This window comes from Antedon bifida, chromosome 4 (assembly GCF_963402885.1).
Source record: "Antedon bifida chromosome 4, ecAntBifi1.1, whole genome shotgun sequence".
NCBI classification, from domain to species: Eukaryota; Metazoa; Echinodermata; class Crinoidea; order Comatulida; family Antedonidae; genus Antedon; species Antedon bifida.
In genome coordinates, this window is record NC_136229.1 from 32,739,029 (window position 1) to 32,757,239 (window position 18,211).

Genomic DNA, 18,211 nt, shown 5'->3' on the forward strand with positions numbered 1-18,211 from the left:
TACTTTAACTTTCACCATTTCTCTATGCTTTGACACAAACATATTGAATTAAAAACAAAGAAAACAATACAGAACCACAAAACACTTTGATTTTAGGACAAACAGAAACACAACAGCAATTTTCTTGCTTTTAGATAAAACGTTGAAATGTAGCTAGCTATTTGGTGTAATTGGTTTAGTAAACATATTGTGCATTGGCCCTAGATATATACAGTGGGCCAACCAAGCATTCACCAACTAAGGTAAAACATTTGTCAGGCTTTACACTTACTAATACTACAAAATTCTCCGGCGAAATTCTGTAGACATCCGCAAGTGAAGTGCGTTTGAAAGTCTGTACACAAACCGCCATTTTGACAGGGATTTGATGCACATGCATCGACAGCTGAGGTCAAAAGGTCAAAATAAATATTATCATATATATACATTGATCCTTATTAAAGATCTTTATCAACTATTCTAACAAGCTCCTTTCAGATACAACAGATGTCACAGGATACAAGTTAATTTGTTATTATAAAGAGTTATAGTCATGTTAATTGTGCGCACCAGTGGGAATATTTGGATGTTGTGCGCACATGGCAACATTTGGAAGTGCTTCTTTCTCACTTTATTTCAGATTTGGTGGATTCGAAGTCCAGAAGATGATCTACTTGCATATTTCCTTATATTAAAATCTGCTTCTAAGCAGGTGGTGGTAAGTATATTATCGTTATTTGTGGTAAATAATGGTGGCTTGCAACTTATAAAAACCAACTCAGTAGAAAAACTCAATAGTGAGAAATGATACATGATACACTATTTTTATATCACTATATATTACGATGTCTTTTTTACAGTCTGAAAGGGATAACCTGTTCTGGGCTTCTTTTCCATTTTGACAGAAGTTAATACTATCTGTATATATAAGGCCTAACTTACAGAAGTTAATACTATCTGTATATATAAGGCCTAACTTACAGAAGTTAATACTATCTGTATATATAAGGCCTAACTTACAGAAGTTAATACTGTCTGTATATACAAGGCCTAACTTACGTAAATCACAATGAGTATCACGCCAGCCCGGATAGCAAATACATATATAACTCGTACCGGATAAACTACAAGCTCCGTTCACACACGGGCTAGGAGTGCAAGCCGTAACAGCTAATAGGTAAAAACAAGATGTAAAAGAATAAACAAATAGAATAATACCACACAACCAAATACAGTAGAGCTAGCAAAACAGAGTTGGAGGAGCAGAGTCTTCACATATGAAGTGGCTCCAAATACGAAGAAGAAGAAGAAGTATCTGTAATGATGGTATGTATAATGTTTTTATGTTATTGATTGATACAACATTACAGATATAGGCCATGGGGCCTAAATCGTCAAACTAAAATATTATATTGTATGTCGATCCAAATTTGTTTTTAAATTATAATGTATGTATGTATGAATGAAATAAAAAAAAATAATGTTCTCTCATTGTCATCTCTCCTAATACCAGACACTCTGAGGGCTTCTGCTGTACTGTAATACTACAATGTAGTTGCTTTTTTGGTATATATAGTTTATCATGAATATCTATATTGGTTATTTGAAAATAATGTATTTAATGTTTTTAGTGTTACTGCTTAGGCCTATGCAAATTCTTCTGAAGCATTAGTAAGTTATGGTATATGTATGCTAATAAACTATGTATAAACATTTTTAGTTTTTATCCATAACAACACAATCACCTGTATGTTAATACAAATTCATACGGTGATTATGAATAAATTTATACTGTAAAAAAATAACCTCATGTATGTTAATTACTAATACAAAGCTACACTACATATAATATTTATGAATAAATAAAATTAATTGATTTTGCATTATTAGAAGCGTCCATTTGCAGACCTTGTTCGCAACTGTCTCCAAAGAATTCGGGTGAACACAAACATTGGTAGAAGGACCCGCGATCAACGCAGGTAGCTCCGTTTTGACACAGGTGTACCTCGCATACATCTTGTGCATCTTATTATAAGGAATGCATATTAAAATGATTGAATTATCCTACTGAATATGCAGAATATCTGCATAAATAATGTATTTTAAAATACATTAAATTTAAAATAATATTAAAACACAAATATTGTTTTTACATTAAATTGATAAAAACATGTTTATATAACAAAAGGTTTTGTAAAATGACATAAATTTAGCAAATAAACATACAATACAATTGTCAATTTATTGAAATATTTTGATTTTATGAATATAACAAACATGTACCCAAACATTTTCACTTGTTTTGTTATCAAAGTAATCTCCCTTGCTCAGCTTGGCGAAGATTACAAGAAGTTTGATAAATTACACCCTAGACTGAACTGTAAAACTGTTAGACGTTTATATCCAGAATTACAGTTACCGTTTAACCATTATTTTAAAAAGTTAATGCAGTATCAGATGAAACATTTGTATGTGTGATCCCCAAATTGGCATGGTAAAGAAAAACAATTTATTGAAGATTAATTTTTAAGTTTAAAAAAAATACATATAAAGTACAAAATACAAATAATAATAAAATAGTTTCTTACTACTTTCACAGCGAGTTCCTGCAAATTGTGACGGACACAAACAAGTAAAACCAGTCCCGAGTAACGCACACGTCCCACCATTCAAACAAGGGGAACTATTACAAGCAATGTTCTGAACTAAAATATAAAAAAAAATGAATTTAGTGTAGAGAAAATGAATTTGGTGTGGGCAAAAATGTTGTTCTTAATTGGAGGTTCTTTTATTCATTGGTTTACAAATAAAATAAAAAACATAATAATATAAAAATACATAACAAAGCAGGGTCTTGAGGTGGGATCCTTTAACGGAGTTCTTTTGAGGGGTCAATTAATTGCTGCGTTTCATTTAGGTTGAGATGGTCCTTAAGCTCTGTCTACACTGTAAAACTGTATAATATGACAAAAAAAATGTGATGTGCCCATATATGGAAACGATGACGTCATATCACTACCATATTTGGGCACATCAAAGTTGTTTTTGTCAAACTAGTTTGATAGTGTAGACCGAGCTTCAAATTGTTCAATCGAAGGGGTCTTTTTAAAATTCAAATTCAAATTAGAAGGAAACCTGTACATCAACAAAATACATAAGAGATGATGATTGTTTACAAAATAAATATTGTTGACATAATTGCTCACAATGGTGATGACTTTGAAATACAATACTGTCTTAAAAAAACATTTGTAGAGACAATAAAACACACCCCCACTGAGCTAATAATCCCAAGAATACAAGTAGGAAAATATAACGTTTATTGGCACAGTGTAAGTTGATATTTGATTGGAAAAAATGTTTAAATAAATCAGTGAACCTAGAGGAGTTAAAATGTCATCAAAGCAGATAATATTTACCAGTTCAAAAAAAACTTTTTTAAAATATAGAAAAAAATAAATATTGCAAACTTACATTGTTCACATGTATCACCAGTAAATCCAGATAAACATTGACAAAAGAAGCCTGATCCAGTTGAAGCCGTGAAGCAAATTCCACCGTTTAAACAGGGATTATCGTTGCATGTCAGTTCTATGATTATAATATAAAAATGACATAAGTACTGTGATATATGGCCAACTTTACAAATCGAAGCCATTATTTGTTTATATATAAAATGACAAAAGTACCGTGTACCACTTTTTAAAGGTACTTACTTACTTGCTGTACTTACTTGATACTTGAATAAGTGAGGTTATTATCAATGCAAATGCAAAGGTTTATCATTTTTAACAATTTTTTAAAATCTTAAACTCGGAGCTACAGTACTGTCACTTAATAACAGCAAATATTGTTTTCTAGTGTTTTCATTACGAATGTTGGCAGTATCTTTAAAAAAGCATTGAATTGAACACATGAGTCTCAGAAACAGTTTGCAACAATAGCAGGATATATTTGAACTTAATAATAATCTAAAATCCCATATCTTTAATACATGGGTTGTAACGAATAAAGGGATAATGTGTTAAAGCAAAGTCAAATTCATGGACCAAAATGTTCAAACTAACCTATTTCACACAGCGAGCCAGTAAAAGCATAATCACATTCGCAAATGTAGTCGCTGCCACCTTCGCCGTTGAAGAAGCATCTTCCGTTATTTAGACATGGGAAAGTTGAACAAGCGTTAGCTAATAAACAAAAGCAATAAGTGTATCGAAGCAAATAACATAAGACATGTTTAAAAGCATAACATTATTATTACAGAAACATTATTAATAATAATATCAAACGTGTGGAACACAAAATGTAGAAAAAGCATAGGAAGCCCAGCTGCATAACTGTGACCAACCGGAGTGCGACTATACTCAAATGAGGTTCTGCACAATAAAGGAAGATCAAAGGGTAGTTTCAACAGGGATTCAAACTTAGCATCTACTTGAAGCTTCTAAACGAAGCTTCTACACGTGTTAAAGCCAAATTGGATAGCAACTATTTGTGATAGTCTTGTGGTATGATGAAACATCACTCATCAACCAGATAAATTCTTACAACAATACTAATACAATAATAACAATTACAAATCTACTTGATAGTCGTAATATTAGCATAATACAAAGTAACTATACATAAATGTAATTATATCAAACATACCTTCACAGTTATTTCCAAAATAACCAGGCAAGCAATTACAGAAATATCCATTGGTTGACGTCACAGTACAGCTTGTTGTATAGACACTACACGGGTTGGAAACGCATGGCGAAGTGGCTGAAACTGATAATAAATAATAAAAATAAATAATTGTTTAGTCGTTGATTTTTTTAATTTTATGCCACCGTTCTAAAGGTGAAGCTTCCCAAATGTATGGTCACTTAGCAAATTAATGGTGGTCAAATAAAGTGTCTCATGTATGAGAAAATGTAATTGTTCTTGTATGTTTTTCTATAATCTAAAACAACAAAAAACAATATTCACTTTTATGCATACATTTCTTTCATCATGGACCATTTGTAAGAACATTATTTTTAATGAAAATGTCATCCATGTAAAATAAGTTTATAAATAAATAAATAAATAAATAATATTAATAATTGAATTATTTATAAGCATTTAAAACTCAAAACAATACCTACAGTTTTCACAGTTTGTGCCACTATAATTATTAGTGCACTGGCAAAAGTAACTTCCACTTTCATTGCCATCGAAGCAGGTAGCGCCATTTTGACAAGGATTAGATCCGCATGCTAGGACTAGAGATGTGAAAAAGAAAACACAAAATACTACACTATAGTATGCTTGATAAGAAGTGTATCTTCAAGGCCATTTTTTTTAGAATATATTTCAATAATTATCGATCTATAGTTTCTTTTTGTTATTTCTTTTTAATAGGTATTATAATATTAGTTGAATCACTTGGTTGAAATTACTCTGTAAAATCCATATTCTTTTGGGCAAAGATGTTGTAAATAGATAGGACATTGAACAAAGATAAACAGTATCGCAAAATATCTTTTTTTAAAGAAAAATTTAGTGTTGTTTAGTCGTAATTTCTGTGATGTATCTCAATTTTTATATATCTACATTTAACCAAATATTATATCTGAAATTCTTGCCATTGTAACATTACAGCATTCTAGTACTCTAATATTCTAATATATAATATACCCCATACAAAGAATTACAAAACTACCAATCCGATGTTTTCTAACTTTTCACTTACCATTTATCTCACACAATGTCCCCACAAAACCTGACAAACAGGTACAGATAAAATTAAAATCAGCTGTAACAGTACAAGCACCCCCATTCTGGCATGTCGTAGCGGTACAAATCTGTCCTAAAAAATAATCAAAAATATATATTACTGAAATTTAGTGCCTTTAGTCGTGATATATGTTACACTAAATTGTTAATTTATGTAGATTAAAAACATTCAGGCTTAGAGCTGAGCATTGTAACATTCTACTAACCGCGGACTGACGCAGCCGCACTCGACCCTTTTATTTTGCACACAAGCCAGTTGTAAGTTCTTATCCAAATAGAAATTTCTAATTGATTGTTCGAGCTTATCAACAAAACGTAATTCCTTTCCCAATTGAGTAGATAATATACTGCCATACATACCTGTCTCACACAGTGTGCCTGTAAACCCTGGTTGACATAAACAGTAGACTGAGCCGCCATTAGAAGGAAGTAAGCATGTTCCCCCATTTGAACACAAAGTACCCGTACATACTGTCGGTACTAAAATATTAAAATAACAATAGAATCAAGTTCTTAATGGAGGAAAACACTGGATGATTAAAGTGGGAAAAGAATAATAATAATAATCAGAATAAATTTAGAATCAATAAATATTTTAACTCAACTATGATACAGTTTTAACAATACAATTAGTTGTTCTAATTAAGAAATTATCGCTAGAATGTATTTGTTTTATAAATTAATGCATAAAGTTTCTTCAATATTCATAAAAGGGAAGCACTTCACATCTTACAAACATCATACTTGCACTAATAGTTCCTATATGAAAATCAAAATTCTCGTAACGCATTATTACCTAAATGTGTTAATATAAAAGTACCTTCATTAAGTTACTCTGGAGTATCATACAGTACTCATTAATTACGGTAAGAATTTAACAAATACTGTTCAACTTTTAATTCACTAGAGCAAACTTATAGTTCTATAAACTCTATTGTTGTCCCATTGATTAAATGGGACATTTGGAGAACTAGAATAAAGTATGCAAATGTATGGAGAAAGGTCGAATAGTCTTCATATTTCATGGGTGCCAACCCTTTTTGTTGAAGTGCACTTATAGACTGTATAGTGGAAAAAATAACACGTGTGCACCTTTTTACTTATATCCATAAAAAAGTTTATTCTTACATATTTCACAGAAATCGCCAGAAAACCCGTTTAAACAAAAGCAACTATTCGATTGGGAATTTGTGTCGCACACTCCTCCATTCTGACACGAAGACGAAGTACATGATGTTGCTGAAAAACACAAAACAATTGTGATAATGTAACCATTAACAATGAAAGATTCTAAAGCATTACCTCTTGTGGTTTGAATGAGCGCGCATGTTTATTTATGTCATCCTTAAACTGTGAAATAACGTTCCTAGTACCTTACCTGATTCACAATTTTGGCCTGTATATCCTGACAAACAAATGCAGAAATACGAGGAACCCTGATTAAAACAGCTACCCTGGTTAAGACAAGGTGCTGATGTACACGCTGTCTGTGGTGATACAGTATTTACAGCTGAAGTTGTAAAATATGAAATAAATTAAGTTCTCAAAAACATAGAGTGAGAGTGGCAGACTATTTAATTTTAAAGCTCAAATTGAATCCCAATGGTAGTGATATTTCAAATATGGTAGTGATATGACATCATCATGTCCATATAATGGTCACATCCCATTTTTTGTCGATAAGATAATATAATATTCTTCAAACTCAGAGGACTACCGAGGACACACCAGAGGCGCAAGGTGAAAGACATTACCCTTATTCTCCTGTTTGTCTCAGAATGTTACCATTTGCCGAACATTTGATTATTTATTGTAGTCAAAATAATGTAAATATTATTAAAATAGTATTGGAAAACTGTGGTGTTGATGTGAATAGGGTTTGTCTGGAGTTTCTATTCAATATGAATTGCTCTAGCGCTCCGGATACACTTCAGTGTTTCTCCGGTGTTTAATCACATGGTTTAATTTGAAAGATGTGTTTAATGTGAAAGAGCCTATTAATAGCTATTGACCTAAATAGTATAGAAAATTAATATCATTTGTAAAACAATATTTTCTATATAACATTTCAGTTTTTTTTCATTGCATTATTTTTATATAGAAATGATTTCTGATGCCAAATAGGAATGCACACACGCTTAGAAATATCTTTGTTAAACATTATTAAGTTGACCAAACATTTCTTTCCGAAAAAGGATATATTTTATCGTAAAAAATCTAGGCTATTCATTAGCCTCTAAACAAGATCTGATCATAAAGTGGGACTACCACCAACGGTACATGGCAAGATCGAAAACGTCTAAAGTAGACGTCCTGTTGTGGTGATTTTAGTGGTATGATTTACATATTTTAGACTCGCCTATCCTGGAGAAGAAGGTAAGCGCACAGATTGTTCGTATTCACAATTCAAAACTAAAATAAATTTCAATAGAAAAGTGTATAAAAGAAAATATTATTGTTACCTAATTGGCATGTTGATCCAGTGAAGCCTGATTGACAGGAACAACTAAACCCAGATGACACAACCGTACATGACCCTCCATTACTACAGGGGTTTGATGAACATGCATCTGAAGCTGAAAAAACGTACTGATGTCAAACTGAACCCATATGATGTCGAACCAAGGGAATCTAACAACAGGATGCTGAGCTCCTGAGATTAAAGTGTGGCTGCGACACGATCAGATCCACGCCCCTTAACAGTCAAAGGTACTGCAACGAGCTCCTATCTTGGCAAGTCGAGCTCAGTGTCTTGTTGGTAGATTTCCCTTGGTCGAACACAGTGTCGAATAAGCTTTAATGTGAAGTGCCTTGGTTCTAGTCATTACACTGCTCAGTCAGCGATATTGTACACGTATGTACTTATATTGACTGTAGTGTATAGCCCTTTATCTGCTAACAAGCTTACTACCTACACTACTCATGATTGCGTTTCAAGTTTATCATTTACTGTACTCAGCATGTTTTTATAATAATCGAGCTTCCATTTGATTCTCCAAAGGTTTAAAATCAAAATCATTTAATACATTTATAAACTTACCTGGGTTGACTTCAATTCCCGCTATATTAGTCCAGAAAACGCTAAAATTTTGAACAATTGTATAACTGAAAGATGAAAAAAATAATATTATTTTGGTAACCAATGATTCAGTTGTTGCGAACAGTAGGATTCGTGTCGTTTTACTAGGGAGGTAAGCTTAAGCAGAATATTCGAGAAGATTTAAGATGACACTCGCTGTTGTTACAAACTTTCTTTCATTTAGGCCTACATTATACTGCTGGAAACTGTCTTATTCATTTACACAATTAATACGGGTTTCATTTTTAAATAAATCATTTCAACTGTACTCTTGATCTTTTCATTTACTATTGTCTGTGGTAAAATGCGAGGAAATGGTACCTCCCATGTGTTTATAGCCTACGGTTGTATTGTTGAATTGCAAATCGTGTAATTTTATCTGATGTGTGTTATAACGACCCAGAAGAACTAAACGTTGGTAGAACAGGTGGGCACATTTCGTGAAATAAACCATAAACCAAGTTTATATAAAAAGGCCTAATTATATCTAATGTTTATCATTAGGCTGCTAAATTTGTCTTCATTATGTTACAATAAAAGGAAGCATAACAACGCTACTTAACCCCCTTGATTCCTTTACTTAGGCCTACCTAAAATGTATTGTTCCAACTTGATCTGGATCAGCCCTCCACACCAGCTCCGAATTCTGTTTTAGTTCATTACTTGTGTGAGTTAATGTATCTCCAGCATTGTTACAATCTATAGTCCTGAAGAAATTTGAAGATCCGGTCACCCAAGTACCAACAGGCTCATTTGCTGTGTTACGAGCTTGCATGATGATACCTCTAAACTCATTGCCAATTATTTCAACTAAAATTAGAGAAAGAACAAATCTATGGGCACCATTTCAATAGGACGCGCCCTACAAACTTTATATCCTTAAGTGTAATCATAAGTATTATATTATTTATTTAATTTATTTTTAATTTATTTCATTCATTCAAATATATTTTACAAGAGTGATCCATCCAGCCGAAGCTGATCATTAAGGACTCTCACAAAAATACAATTTGACAATACAATAACATACAACAATTAATTAACAAAAAATACTTTTTTTCTCTTACTATTATATATTAATCACCATGTGCATTGATTCTCGGTACTGTATCTATAATTTGTACAGCAAATTCTGTAATACAGTATCACATGTATCGTATCATGCCATATAACATAGGATAAGCATGTCATCTATATATAAATTATGGTTAATTCTGACATAGGCGAGCACAATGGAAAAACTTCGGTACAAATCTCTGCCTTGGATACCTACATGATCTATCTCAGATGTACCGTGAAATGTAAATTTGATAGCATTAGTTTTCACTATTACGATATTGTTCCATATTTCGATCTAGAAAGATGTTATAAAGAGTTTTTAAACAAAATTTATGATTTCAACAGTAGATTTTTAACTCAATTTCAATTTTTCGCGGTCAAAGTAATTTCCGGGTTCACGATGAGTTCACCTTGCAACAACCTGTTTTCAACTATTTTCTCTCTTTTATACACAAGGAGCAGTTAAAATAATAGATTTGACCCTAAAGGTGACTGGAAGGCACTTTCCATCAATCAATACAGTGTCCCTTTGAAAGACGGAAGAAAAAAACCGATAGTAGGACTGGCGCTTAAGTTGGCCATTAGTGGCTATAGCCATTTCAGTTTTTTGTTTATTTTAGGAGCGTGTGAAGGTACAGTAGTTAAAAAATAAAAACTATACTGCAAATTAATAAAGATCAAATTAAATATACGCCATAAAGCATCGGAATATATTGTGGGGAATAGTATTATAACATTACATAAGGAGATTTGATGATAAGACATTTTGTTTAAAATCGAGTGAAATCCTGATAGCAGAGTTTTATTGAGTAAGGTGGCAGGAATAACTGTAGGCTATCTGTGTCCCGTTAGGACCGAGATGTCTTCCCATGTTGCAAGCCGTAATGTCTTCTTTCTTGGGCCGAAACGGCCCACTCTGTCACGGAAGTTAGTTTCAAAAGATGTTTAAATTAAATAATGTATTAACTATTAGGATGGTATTTATTTGAATAAACGCCTCTCCAATAAAACATCACTTTGAATAATAATCCCTCCCCCCCAACCCAACTATCTAATAAACGTCCATCCACATTTATAATAACACAATTATACTCTTTGTAGTAGAATTCATCGCATTGTTATCTACAATTTACCAAGCATTTTTTATTCTTTTTAACCACTTTTTGTATCTAGTAGAGGATTTCATTTGATTATAAATGTTACCATATTATTAAAACTAAAAAATGTAACATATCCCTCGAATAAGCACCTCCCTCAAATGAACTCCGCCTTCCCACCTCCGCCCTATAAGGGCCCTACCAAACAATAAACACTATACTTTAAAATGTTATTAATCATCTAAGACACTGTGAAACAGAGTAGTTTAGTTTTACGAATGTCAAGCATTTTCAATAATGGTAACCGACAGAAAACGTACAATGAGAACATTATCACTCCGAAAACCATCGTCTACACTTCATAGAGGGGGAGCTCTAGTTCATAATAATGTGAAACTGTATTACGGAATTCGTTGTGATACTGGGCAGATATATAGCCTACTATATGGAGCAATTCACAAGTTCTATTTCAACGATTCATTGTCCGTTGGATATTGATGATGATACACAACAAGTAATTTCTACGTTATTTATGATTACCATACGTGTACGTGTAAGGCTAATCATGTTGTTTATATACAGTAAAATTGACTTTATGGATTTGTTTTTACACACAATGTCCACACTATGAAGAAATAGATCCCCAACAAAATCCTGGTAGTTCAGCCAACGTAAAAACGCATCACAAAACTAAAAACAGTATAAACTTAACTTAACAATTTTAAAAGACAGGTCCGTACTAGGCTCACTCATCGGATCCTAGCTAAAATGGAAAATATGGACCACCTCACCACGAATTTTCCATGAATGGGATTTGGGTTGGTCTTATTGTAGTTCCATCCCATGTACGTATAAGCGTTGTACACGGTACACATTGTCACTATTTGTGTCAGCAGCCGGCAGTCACGGCTATTGTGATTCAATCAAGCGAACCAAATCGGTTGGTTGATGGTGGTGACATTCCACAGGTAAACTAACCGGTGGCTTTGTTGAACCGTAATTAATCTGATTGAATACAAGGAATTCCCCGCAACTCCTTGGTATGCAAAACTTGTATATCGCTATACAGTATGCCTACAAGTCCACAATTCCTTGAGTAGGAATGTGATCTATCTGTTCTAGCACACGTCACTCGCACAGATTTACGTCACGCGCGCAATTTGGCAATATCTTTGGATTGCTACCTCATCAAAAACTTGTTGTTGTTATTTTAACAAGGCCATACAGATGGCTGCAGTAGCGTGCTCATGTTAGTGTTTACCTACCGACCGACCTACATAGTGAGATGTAGAGTCAAAAATTAAAGTAAAAATTGTTATTGTGAAGAAAGATACTCGAAAAAATAATCTGGAGAAAATGTAGATGGGATCAGAAAGACATGAGTTATCTAAACGCATTGCATTACATTTCCAATCACTCGCAAAATACTGATACAGATATGTCTGAGTAAAAGCGAACATACAAATCAGTTAAAACTACAATTAAACTAGTTAATAGCAATGTAAATATTACGTCAATTATTTTTATCCACAAACCCATTTTTAATAGAAATTCGCCAGCAGGGTTTGTTATACAATTTTATGACGACGACGACCATAAGGAACAATACAGCGATTGATGAAATGAAAACGTTGAAAAGTTGGGTTTTATATTCACAACAATCAAGTATTTAATCACCTTTTAGAAACATCGTAATCAATATTGTTATTAACTTGACTAATTTTTAAGACAGATTTTGAAGTAGATAGTGAATAAAAAGAGTCACGGACCAACGGAAGTGTTGTGAAACCTGTCAAGAGGTGGTTTACATACAAAAGACCCAGTTATGATTGGTATTTCTAGTGGCTTAAAAATGCGGTCTGGGTGTGTCTTTGGGCGGCAATAGCTAGAGAGGCAACAGACACAAATACCAACAATATAACGCAAACAATAATAATTTGATTAACGAAATAAAGTCCACTTTATGCATTTAGTACTGATATTTTTAGTCTCTCAAAGAATTCGATTTAATTTTCTCACGCATGGGCCTACTGTTTTACTACGGAATACAGAAAAATTTAAACACAGTGACCACAATTACAATTATTCCAAAAGCTATAACAGTAAATTAATAATTAATAAACGAAATGGATGTTAATATTGATATTACTCTTTGGCCAAAAATACTTAAACAATTAGTTTTCTCTAGGCCATACAGTATTTAGAGTTAGTTCGTGAACCAAATAACCACTCAACTATGAACTATCTTGTACAGAAATGCTTCTTTCCAGAACTGTATATTGTATAGAAATTCAATACAACTTGTGTAAATCGAACAATGAAAAACAAAGTGATGACAGTACAATAATTCTACTGTGTTATGTGTCTATTTGTATCTATGAACAATGGCTTGGGTTATTGTTCCTTGCAGTATATAACTGTATGTAACTAAATGTCAACATGAAAAATGGAAAAACCTGACTTAAACCTAAGTGTATTCTTACTATTATTTTCTCCTAAACCTAATTCTATTAAAATTAAACAGCATATTCAGTATGTACTTCAGGTAAAAAGTCAATATTATGATATAGTAAGGTGTACCTATTTGTCTAATGTCACGATCGTATGTAAATATATACAAGGTGTAGTCTGTTGTTGAGTTATGTAAATAATTTATTCAACAAGTATAATGTATAATAATGTAATGTATATGCATGGTGTTTGTAATAAGCGTAGGCCCTAACATTGGATCATCCCCCGTGGTTAGTAGACCTATAATACGAACTAAAGGTTTAATTTACCATTAAGGAATGTGAATAGTCAATATTAAGTTCTTTATTGTTACTCCTTTTGTCAATAACCTGCCTTGTTTAATCCAGCTATTTATGTTTCGACAAATCGACATAATTGATTTTTTCAGACGTGTTAGAGGATTGTAGGAAGAACGTTGATCAAGTACCCATGTCTCTATAGCTTTCTTTGTTTTTAATGAAGAGGAATATAGAAAAATCAAGAAGATTAATTGAAACAGACTTAAAAGTAGACCTATAACATGAAAGAAATTAATTTGTTCATTCCTTTCATTTATTCATATAAATCAATTTCAATCCAAATTTACAAGACAATGTAAAGAACAAGATTACACTAGTAATACATTACTGTACACATTGGTTTCCAATGGCATAAACCTAATAAAATGATACCACCGACAAACTGGGTGAGAGGAAGGTTCGATAGGATGAAATCTGACATATTCTACATTCCTCAATATTCTATTATGTAAAACACCTTGTTGTTATTATAGTTATTAAGAGGAACAACCCAATCTTGACAACCAGAGTTGGACAGTGTCTTGATAAGGTGGATGGATCAAATGTTACCATCTTAAGACTCCTTACTTTGACGTCCTTTACTTAGTTTTATTTGAATGTCGTTTTCTGGTTTTTTTTTATATTTAATTGTCTATACATTTTATACTATTTACATATATGCATATATTTTCTTATAAACTGTAACCTTTTTAATGTAAAATGTTATGGTTTTAGCCTTATGACTATTTGTATCATTTATCGTCTTTTTTTTAGACAATAAATATACCTGAATTATTTTTTGTTTCGACGAATGGCACCTTTTCGAAATTGTATGGCAGACTGCGTCAGGTTGAAGTTTTTCCTTTTTTTTAAAGAATATAAATAATATATAATTTATTTTGTAGATGTTGGCCTTAAATGTTCCAAACACTACACACTAATAACTAAGCATGGAGATTTGTTTCTCAATGCGCTTTGTAAATATAATATTTTTAATTACATTTTTTTATAGTTTCTTTTAGCTATGTCAGTGTAAACAAGCCAGCATAGTACAAAACACCAGCACACCTTCTTATCATCGTTGAATAGGTTTCTATTGTATTCTGGGTTAGGGTAAGCCCTCCTTTGTTTATTTCAGGATTTCTGTGGTGAACTCGACAAGGCGAAGCGGATACAGTGTATTAACATGGATAAATTTATGTCAACGGATCCTGTACGTCGTACAGACATTCAGAGAAGAAAGCTTAAGTGTCCCAATTATTTTGAAATGAATGACCAGGTGCCGTTTTCGGCCACCTCGACTTGTATGGACTATACCATTATAAAAAGATGGGAAAATAGGGGTGTCCCATGTATTAATTGAGTGTGCTAATGTGTTAAAATACTGCTGCTTTTGTTCTTTTGTTTAGTGCATTATGTTTCAGCAACAAAGGGAAAACAACTACGCCCTGCATGCTGTAGAATTAATTGCAGTTTTCAAGTTAATACAGTATGTTATGGGTCTTTATTTCTATATAATTTGTAGGTATCCTTTCCTAATATGGATATTAGGTGGATTACCTATGGTGGATATTGAATAATTATACGTATTTATAAATACAGAAAGTATATAAAGAAATTAGTTTTTATTCCAGTTACAAATAAAAAATATAATTTATCTAACGATAAGACAGTAGTACATATTTAAACAAAGATGACAGTAGTACATTTAATAAGATCTATCACATACTGATTATTAGGTAATCAGTAAAACAAATAAACATTATAATTTTGTCAATGAATCTGTACCATTTTGTTCCCAGAAAACACAGCGTTTGACATTGCGTGTTTTTACGTTTGGTTTTCTAAAACGTTTTAAACGTTTCTGTGTAGAAATACATGTTCTAATTGAACAATGTTTGCATCAAAACGGTATAATAACGAACAAAACGGAGCTGACAATGTCGCCATGAAGAGGATGATTTGTGTCTAGCATGGAATACATACATGGGCAAACCGTTTGCTGTAGAACGAGTCAAGCCTAGATACTTAAAGTTCCTAAAACCTCCCACTTCATTGTTTAATATACATAGCTTATCATGTGTTTTGTTACCTTTTCTAAAATCAATGATCATTTCTTTGGTCTTGTTAACATTTAATTTTAGATAGTTATTAGAACACCAAGTAGAAAAATAACTGACATTATCAAAATATGACTTAGGGTCATCATGTTTTATCGGGCCAACTAGACCGGTGTCATCAGCGTATTTCACAGTAAAGCATTTGGTTAAAACTAGATCATCTGAACATTTAAAATCATTAGTATATAAAGAAAATAAAATAGGAGATAAAACACAACCTTGTGGTGCACCAGTATTGCACATAAGGTTTTCTGAAATATTATCATTAAAACAGACGAATTGTTCCCTATCTTTAAAAAAATCATTGATCCATAAAATAGTAGCTGGATTTATACCCAAGACATTCATTTTCTCCATTAAAATATGAGGTTGCAAAGTGTTAAAAGCGGACGAAAAATCTAAGAATAAAACTCTGGCATACGAATTTTGCCTGTCAACATGACCAAGTATTTTATGTAATACAGTTGTAACTGCATCTTTTACCCCCTTTTAGAACGGTAGGCAAATTGACAGGGATCCAAAAGACTCTCAGTCTCACTTAAAATCTCATTCTTATATTTCACAACATTATAGAGTGTAGGTAATTTAACCGATTGTAATGTAGTATTTAGAATATTTTAATATCGATTGTACTGCAGTATTAAGTTTTTTTAATTCCGATTGTGATATTTAGTTTAGTTGTTTTGTAGTTTAACATGTTTTAATTCAGATTGTATTGTAGTATTTATGATCGATGTTTTAATTCCGATTGTACTGTTAGTATTTAAGATTTTCTAATTTCGATTCCGATTGTACTAAAATTTAATGTGTTTAAATCCAGATAAGGCATAACATAGTATTTAATATGTTAAAATTTTGATTATACTGTAGTGTTTAGTTTAGTTTTTATATATAGTAAGTAAGTATACCTACTTTCAGTATATAGGTAATGTAGTAATATTGTTACAAAATCTTGGCATTCCGTAACACAGTACCTAATAATAACATGCCTTATAAAAAGTACATGCTTGCTAGTTTTTGATGTTCTGTATTGTAGGTTACATAACAGAACAATTGTATTGTCTTCCCATTCAATAGACACCCTTCTCTACATAAAACATAATACACCACACCCCTATCATAATAATGGTATAATCCATACAAGTCGAGGTGGCCGAAAACGGCACCTGATCCGATCCGACATTCCTTTTATAATAGAGATATATAGATACATGTTATGGTATTTTATGCTGATGACGTGCGAGCACAATTTGTTACATCAATAAAACAGAATAATGGAGCACCTTTTGTATTCATATGATTTCAATATTTTTATTTGCAACCTATGCAAAAAATGTATAATTATACAATAGATCACTAGCATAGACTTTTTTTTCTGAAAGTGATCCCATATTTAGCAGCACTAAACATGCGCCAATGTGTCACACGTGCTGGTAGGCCTACACAGATAATTTTTCGCGCGAATTCAATTTACCACAAGTATGCATCTTGGGCATATATACATCCTATGTGTTCTTACCTGTCAAGTCTTCTCCGGCAACATACGAACTACTTGATGTCATCACTGTGTACTTTGACTCCTCTGTCATTGCTCCAGCCGAGTTGTGCATCGGCGTCAAATTATCACAAACCTCATTGATCTGGGGAGCTCCTGTACGGTATCCCCAGACGCCTATCGTAAGTATGGTATTTATTACCAACAAAACACAACGTAAATAAAACATTTCTGCTTTTCGTAGCAGTGATCTCAAATGCGCGAGTGAAAATATTTAAGAAATAATAACATTCCCAATAACAACTGAACGATATGATACCAACGATATTAACTCCAAAAGACGGTAGTAGTATTCACACGCTGACACGGTACTAACATACTCATTGAACCTGCTCAGCCTTAACCCAGCGAATAGCAGCTTTCACAATGGAAAACCTTAATTCTTTAGTCACAATAGGGAACCCATTCATTACACCTACGCACCCTTTTCATACACAATAAAGCTCCCCGAATCTTGAAGGTGCGATGAGGCATACAATAATCGTGAGCATGCACGGTGCGGGACACGAACACTAAAATTATTTTGAAAATCATGTACAGTGCGCAAGACCCATTGGTAGTAGAGGGGGTTGGGAAGCCGATCCTGTAAACCATTATTTTTTATTATTTATAGATAGATATATTTTATACTAAGGCTTAAAACTTAACTGCAGAATACCACATTTAGACACTTAACCAACGCATGTGTGTATTATATTTCGACAGTATCTTCACTTGATGAGCTGCTTGGATTAAGAATCTGTGAAGATTGATTCGCGAGGAATCTGAGC

The 18,211-nt window shown here is 32.7% G+C and overlaps 2 protein-coding genes across 2 annotated transcripts in view; both read right to left on the minus strand.

Annotated features, from left to right (window-relative positions):
* Positions 1 to 440, minus strand: part of LOC144840270 (uncharacterized) — a 63,498-nt gene extending 63,058 nt beyond the window's left edge. Inside the window, exon 1 of the mRNA XM_078696028.1 lies at positions 272 to 440. Within this exon, the coding sequence (XP_078552154.1) occupies positions 272 to 428 (157 nt within the window). The 5' untranslated portion in view covers positions 429 to 440. The remainder of the gene's footprint in view (positions 1 to 271) is intronic.
* A 1,351-nt stretch (positions 441 to 1,791) lies between these two features.
* Positions 1,792 to 17,730, minus strand: LOC144839355 (uncharacterized). Its single transcript, XM_078694671.1, has 14 exons — positions 17,406 to 17,730; positions 9,412 to 9,631; positions 8,783 to 8,847; positions 8,205 to 8,318; positions 7,121 to 7,252; positions 6,871 to 6,981; positions 6,103 to 6,222; positions 5,699 to 5,815; positions 5,112 to 5,228; positions 4,630 to 4,746; positions 4,047 to 4,166; positions 3,454 to 3,570; positions 2,568 to 2,684; positions 1,792 to 2,004 (listed from the first exon to the last, which is right to left on the minus strand). The coding sequence occupies exons 1-14, from the start codon at positions 17,608 to 17,610 to the stop codon at positions 1,832 to 1,834; spliced, it is 1,845 nt and encodes a 614-aa protein (XP_078550797.1). The 5' UTR covers positions 17,611 to 17,730; the 3' UTR covers positions 1,792 to 1,831.
* Between the last annotated feature and the right edge of the window lie 481 nt (positions 17,731 to 18,211).

Bases quoted from the DNA above. Each gene is read 5' to 3' on its own strand.
- LOC144839355 (XM_078694671.1), bottom strand. From the start codon at position 17,610: ATGTTTTATTTACGTTGTGTTTTGTTGGTAATAAATACCATACTTACG. The intron at 6,982-7,120 runs GTAAGGTACTAG...TGTGTTTTTCAG, and splicing joins AGGCCAAAATTGTGAATCAG to CAACATCATGTACTTCGTCT. The intron at 5,229-5,698 runs GTAAGTGAAAAG...TCACATCTCTAG, and splicing joins GACATTGTGTGAGATAAATG to TCCTAGCATGCGGATCTAAT.